At 47.6% G+C, this 7,167-nt stretch overlaps 1 protein-coding gene across 1 annotated transcript in view; it reads right to left on the minus strand.

Annotated features, from left to right (window-relative positions):
* Positions 1 to 5,120, minus strand: part of LOC311118389 (solute carrier family 12 member 5-like) — a gene marked incomplete at both ends in the record, with an annotated part of 60,377 nt that extends 55,257 nt beyond the window's left edge. The window contains 2 exons of the mRNA XM_084193190.1: positions 2,275 to 2,415; positions 5,023 to 5,120. Coding sequence (XP_084049316.1) covers positions 2,275 to 2,415; positions 5,023 to 5,120 — 239 coding nt within the window. The remainder of the gene's footprint in view (positions 1 to 2,274; positions 2,416 to 5,022) is intronic.
* Between the last annotated feature and the right edge of the window lie 2,047 nt (positions 5,121 to 7,167).

The following is a 7,167-nucleotide window of genomic DNA, read 5'->3' on the forward strand; positions in this document are numbered from 1 at the left end:
CAAGAATGAAATAAATAAAGAAACCAAAACAGAAATAAATGAGGAAAAACCCAGGGTGAAAAGGTCAGGCTCTTAACTAGGCAGGTCTGTTAGGCGACTCTCCTCGTTGGGCAGACACTGAGACAGCCCAGGGTCAAAATTCACTGAGGGCTGTCATCTGGGAGACAGATCAGGCATTCCCACATGGTTGACTGGCAACGCTTGGACACTTCTCTGACAACATAACACAACACTGTCACAGCGAACCTCAGCGGAGACCAGCATGCAGTAAACAGAATTTGCTATCGACCAACACGGACTGTGTTACATATCTGACAAAGCCATATGTTTACACTCCAGTCTCTGAGTAAAAGGCTTTCACTGTCCATTGCCATAACACAACCATCATACAGTAAGGTCCAACATTATTATTATTGATAAAGATGAGCAAAAAAGACTGTATAAAATAAATAATACTAATACTGAGCTATGTGTGTATGCTCATAAAAACAAATATATATATATATATTATTTTATAGTAATACAAATGCTCAGAGAAATATATTTTTTTTTATCAAGTAATACAACAAAATCTCAGAAAGATAGGGGTCAACATTATTGGCACCCCTGTTTTCAATACCTTTCAATACCACACCTTGCAAGGATAATGGCACTGAGCCTTTTTCTCAAATGTTTTATGAGATTGGAGAACAAATTGGGAGGGATCTTAAACATTCTTCTATACAGAATCTGTCCAGCTCCTTGATATCCTTTGTCTGCACTTATGGACTGCTCTCTTCAATTCAAACCATAGATTTTCAATGGGGTTCAAGTCCGGAGACTGAGACGGCCATTTCAAAATGTTGATTTTGTGGTGAATTAAACATTTCTTTGTGGATTTTTATGTGTGCTTGTGGTTATTGTCTTGCTGGAAGATCCACTTCAGGCCAAGTTTCAGCCTCCTGGCATAATTTAGGACCTGACTGTAGGTGTGCATTTCCTGTTATGGAGAAGACATATTTTTTACTTTAACTGAAAAGTACCTTCACAGGTCACAGTGTACATGGACCTGACTGATTGGTTTTGTGTTTTACGTGCCTGGCGGATCAGTGATCAGTGATCAGTGCTGTGGTACTTGCTATTTTACGGGTCTGACTGACCAGCGCTATTTTACAGGTTTGACTGACCAGCACTGTGTTATGGCTGAACAGTGCTGTGTTATGGGTCTGACTGACCAGTGCTGGGTTATGGGTCTGATTGACCAGTGCTGGGTTATGGGTCTGACCAGTGCTGTGTTACGGGTCTGATTGACCAGTGCTGGGTTACAGGTCTGACCAGTGCTGTGTTACGGGTCTGATTGACCAGTGCTGTGTTACAGGTCTGATTGACCAGTGCTGTGTTACAGGTCTGACTGACCAGCACTGTGTTATGGCTGAACAGTGCTGTGTTACGGGTCTGACCAGTGCTGTGTTACGGGTCTGACTGACCAGCGCTCTGTTATGGGTCTGATTGACCAGTGCTGGGTTACAGGTCTGACCAGTGCTGTGTTACAGGTCTGACTGACCAGTGCTGTGTTACGGGTCTGATTGACCAGTGCTGTGTTACAGGTCTGACCAGTGCTGTGTTACGGGTCTGACCAGTGCTGTGTTACGGGTCTGACTGACCAGCGCTCTGTTATGGGTCTGACTGACCAGTGCTGTGTTACAGGTCTGACTGACCAGTGCTGTGTTACGGGTCTGATTGACCAGTGCTGTGTTACAGGTCTGACCAGTGCTGTGTTACGGGTCTGATTGACCAGTGCTGGGTTATGGGTCTGATTGACCAGTGCTGGGTTACAGGTCTGACCAGTGCTGGGTTACGGGTCTGATTGACCAGTGCTGGGTTATGGGTCTGACCAGTGCTGTGTTACGGGTCTGATTGACCAGTGCTGTGTTACAGGTCTGACCAGTGCTGTGTTACGGGTCTGATTGACCAGTGCTGTGTTACAGGTCTGATTGACCAGTGCTGTGTTACAGGTCTGACCAGTGCTGTGTTACAGGTCTGATTGACCAGTGCTGGGTTATGGGTCTGATTGACCAGTGCTGTGTTACGGGTCTGATTGACCAGTGCTGGGTTATGGGTCTGATTGACCAGTGCTGTGTTACGGGTCTGATTGACCAGTGCTGTGTTACAGGTCTGACCAGTGCTGTGTTACAGGTCTGACTGACCAGTGCTGTGTTACAGGTCTGACCAGTGCTGTGTTACGGGTCTGATTGACCAGTGCTGGGTTATGGGTCTGATTGACCAGTGCTGTACCTTGATAGGTTTCTTCTTCTTTTTGTCTTCCTCCTCATTGTCTGCCTCCTCCTCGTGCTCCTTGCTGCCCTGGGGGAGGCTGGAGTAGTTGGCCAGGCTACTGATCATGGTTGATACCATGGGACTGGTCTCCATCTCCTCCTGCAGAGTGCATTGACACACACAGGATAACATAGCAAATGGTCAATTCCATATTATACACTAGGTGGTTCGAGCCCTGAATGCTGATTGGCTGACAGCCGTGGTATATCAGACCACGGGTATGACAAAACATGTATTTTTACTGCTCTAATCACGTTGGTAACGTTTATAATAGCAATAAGGCTCCTCTGGGGTTTGTGGTATATGGCCAATATACCATGGCTAAGGGCTGTATCCAGGCACTCCGCGATGCGTCATGCATAAGAACAGCCCTTAGCCGTGGTATATTGGCCATATACCACACCCTCGAGGGCCTTATTGCTTAAATAAAACATTACTATAGCAGGCAATGTAGTGAGCATATTGATGCAAAATGGATGCCTTTACATATCTGAGGTGGTGCCACATAATGTCAAATCAAATCAAATTGTATTTGTCACATATGCCGAATACAACAGGAAATGCTTACTTACAAGCCCTTAACCAACAATGCAGTTAAGAAAATAGAGTTAAGAAAATATTTACAAAATAAAATAAAGTAACACAATAAAATAACAATAACGAGGCTATATACAGGGGGTACCGGTAACCGAGTCAATGTGCGGGGGTACAGGTTAGTCGAGGTAATTGAGGTAATTTGTACATGTAGGCAGGGGTAAAGTGACTATGCATAGATAATAAACAGCGAGTAGCAGCAGTGTAAAAACAAGGGGGGGGTCAATGCAAATAGTCTGGGTGGCCATTTGATTAATTGTTCAGCAGTCTTATGGCTTGGGAGTAGAAGTTGTTAAGGAGCCTTTTGGACCTAGACTTGGCGCTCCGGTACCGCTTGCCGTGCAGTAGCAGAGAGAACAGTCTATGACTTGGGTGACTGGAGTCTTTGACAATTTTTGGGCCTTCCTCTGACACCGCCTAGTATAGAGGTCCTGGATGGCAGGAAGCTTGGCCCCAGTGATGTACTTGGCAGTACGCACTACCCTCTGTAGCGCCTTACGGTCAGCTGCTGAGCAGTTGCTATATCAGGCGGTGATGCAACCGGTCAGGATGTTCTCGATGGTGCAGCTGTAGAACTTTTTGAGGATCTGGGGACCCATGCCAAATCTTTTCAGTCTCCTGAGGGGGAATAGGCGTTGTCGTGCCCTCTTCGCGACTGTCTTGGTGTGTTTGGACCATGATAGTTTGTTGGTGATGTGGACACCAAGGAACTTGAAGCTCTCGACCCGCTCCACTACTGCCCCGTCGATGAGAATGGAGGCGTGTTCGGCCCTCCTTTTCTTGTAGTTCACGATCAGCTCCTTTGTCTTGATCTCGTTGAGGGAGAGGTTGTTGTCCTGGCACCACACTGGCAGGTCTCTGACCTCCTCCCTGTAGGCTGTCTCATCGTTGTTGGTGATCAGGCCTACCACCGTTGTGTCATCAGTAAACTTAATGATGGGGTTGAAGTCGTGGGTGAACAGGGAGTACAGGAGGGGACTAAGCACGCACCCCTGAGGGGCCCCCGTGTTGAGGGTCAGCGTGGCAGATGTGTTGTTGCCTACCCTTACCACCTGGGGGCGGCCCGTCAGGAAGTCCAGGATCCAGTTGCAGAGGGAGGTGTCTAGTGATGAGCTTTGTGGACACTATGGTGTTGAACGCAGAGCTGTAGTCAATGAACAGCATTCTCACATAGGTGTTCCTTTTGTCCAGGTGGGAAAGGACAGTGTGGAGTGCAATTGAGATTGCATCATCTGTGGATCTGTTGGGGCGGTATGCGAATTGGAGTGGGTCTAGGGTTTCCTGGATGATGGTGTTGATGTGAGCCATGACCAGCCTTTTAAAGCACTTCATGGCTACCTACGTGAGTGCTACAGGGCGGTAGTCATTTAGGCAGGCTACCTTCGCATTCTTGGGCACAGGGACTATGGTGGTCTGCTTGAAACATGTAGGTATTACCGACTCGGTCAGGGAGAGGTTGAAAATGTCAGTGAAGACACTTGCCAGTTGGTCCGCGCATGCTCTGAGTACATGTCCTTGTAATCCGTCTGGCCCCGCGGCCTTCTGAATGTTGACCTGTTTAAAGATCTTGCTCACATCGGCTATGGAGAGCGTGATCACACAGTCGTCCGGAACAGCTGGTGCTCTCATGCATGCTTCAGTGTTGCTTGCCTCGAAGCAAGTGGGAAGCAATGTGTAAGATATAAAATGTGCACTATGAATACAAACTATATAATACAGTAACAAACCACTCTTAATTCCCTTTGAGATATAAAAAAATTACACTTGGCTTTTCTGTAGCGGTTTGGAAATGTGCTTGTATTAACCTGAGGTTTTCCCTTACCCTTCAAACAGTAATTACCCTCATTAATCGATGTCAGGGACCTTATTCAATCACTTGCTGAACCGTGTGTGTGTGTGTGTGTGTGTGTGTGTGTGCCTACAAATTGCCTACAAATTGCAGTCTCACAGGCAGGACCATCCTCTGGTCATCACAGCCTTGATTTGTGTTGCACATGCATGAGTAAATGTGTGTGTGTCTGTCTGTGCTTGTGTGTGTGTGTGTATGTGTGTGTGTGTGTGCGTGTCTGTCTGTGCATGTGTGTATGTGTGTGTGTGTGTGCGTATACATACCTCAAACAGAGCCATATGTTTGCCGTCGTATTGCTGGCTCTTCTCCGCAGCATCACTGCTGTTGATGAAAGGGCTGCTTTCTTTGGGGTTCCCATCACCTGGAAGAAGAAACACAAAACCTTCAGATGGGTTGAAATACAATGCGTCCCTGTTGTATTCAATACTTAAAATGCACAATGCTAATTTTGCTCAACTGTGTCTTTATGAATAAACAGAAGCCGTTGCCCCTCAGAGCATAATTCCCTAAACAAGTGACCCTGAACAGCCAACTAATGTGATGTCATGCTTTGGGACTGCAAGGCTTTGAGCGAGATTGATAGCCTGAGTTAAGCGCTCACTTAAAAAAAACACAAGTCCACAAAGTTTCACACTCGCATGCCTGTCAGTCGAAACTTGCAAGGACAACCTTCCCTGAAACACATATATTCATTACAGATCTAAAATCAAAACCAGGGCGAAAACATGTTTTCAGATCGCCAGGTCCGCATTACGAAACACTTGAAAATCCCTCTGTTTGCGATGCTGTTGTTTACAACACTATGGCACAAACATAGCCTATATCTGCCTTCTCTCCCCCTCCAGCCCTTCTCTAAGATGGCAGATTGCGCTCCCTCTCGCCTGAGGTCATGTCTTTTAGTGAGGTCGAGGCAGCCATGTGCGCTAACTGCATACCCCCTCTGTACTCTTCTCTCTCTATGGGGTAGAGAAGGAGAGAGGGGGTTATGACAGACAGAGAGAGGGGGTTATGACAGAGAGAGAGAAGGGGTTATGAGAGAAAGAGAGAGGGGGTTATGAGAGAAGGAGAGAGGGGGTTATGACAGACAGAGAGAAGGGGTTATGAGAGAAAGAGAGAGGGGGTTATGAGAGAAGGAGAGAGGGGGTTATGACAGACAGAGAGAGGGGGTTATGAGAGATGGAGAGAGGGGGTTATGAGAGAAGGAGAGAGGGGGTTATGACAGACAGAGAGAAGGGGTTATGACAGACAGAGAGAGGGGGTTATGAGAGAAGGAGAGAGGGGGTTATGACAGACAGAGAGAGGGGGTTATGAGAGAATGGAGAGAGGGGGTTATGAGAGAAGGAGAGAGGGGGTTATGAGAGAAGGAGAGAGAGGGGGTTATGAGAGAAGGAGAGAGGGGGTTATGACAGACAGAGAGAAGGGGTTATGACAGACAGAGAGAAGGGGTTATGAGAGAAGGAGAGAGGGGGTTATGAGAGATGGAGAGAGCGGGTTATGAGAGAAGGAGAGAGGGGGTTATGACAGACAGAGAGAGGGGGTTATGAGAGAAGGAGAGAGGGGGTTATGAGAGAAGAGAGAGGGGGTTATGAGAGATGGAGAGAGGGGGTTATGACAGACAGAGAGAGGGGGTTGTGAGAGATGGGAAGAGAGGGGGTTATGACAGACAGAGAGAGGGGGTTATGACAGACAGAGAGAGGGGGTTATGAGAGAAGGAGAGAGGGGTTATGAAGACAGAGAGAGGGGGTTAGACACGACAGAGAGATGGAGAGAGGGGGTTATGAGAGAAGGAGAGAGGGGGTTATGACAGGACAGAGAGAGGGGGTTATGAGAGATGGAGAGAGGGGGTTATGAGAGAAGAGAGGGGTTATGAGAGAAGAGAGAGGGGGTTATGAGGACAGGAGAGAGGGGGTTATGAGAGAAGGAGAGAGGGGGTTATGAGAGAAGGAGAGAGGGGGTTATGAGAGAAGAGAGAGGGGGTTATGTTATGACAGACAGAGAGAGGGGGTTATGAGAGAAGGAGAGAGGGGGTTATGAGAGAAGAGAGAGGGGGTTATGAGAGAAGGAGAGAGGGGGTATGAGAGAAGGAGAGAGGGGGTTATGAGAGAGGAGAGAGGGGGTTATGAGACAGAGAGAGGGGTTATGAGAGATGGAGAGAGGGGTTATGAGAAGGAGAGAGGGGGTTATGAGAGAAGGAGAGAGGGGGTTATGAGAGAAGGAGAGAGGGGGTTATGAGAGAAGGAGAGAGGGGGTTGAGAGAAGAGAGGGGGGTATGAGAGAAGAGAGGGGGTTATGACGGAGAGAGGGTTCTTAGAGAACGGAGAGGTGGGGTACTGAGAGAAGGAGAGAGGGGGTTATGAGAGAAAAGGAGAGAGGTGGGTTATGAGAGACAGAGAGAGGGGTTTATGACA

This window comes from Coregonus lavaretus (assembly GCF_964263955.1).
Source record: "Coregonus lavaretus genome assembly, contig: HAP1_SCAFFOLD_3334, whole genome shotgun sequence".
NCBI classification, from domain to species: domain Eukaryota; kingdom Metazoa; phylum Chordata; class Actinopteri; order Salmoniformes; family Salmonidae; genus Coregonus; species Coregonus lavaretus.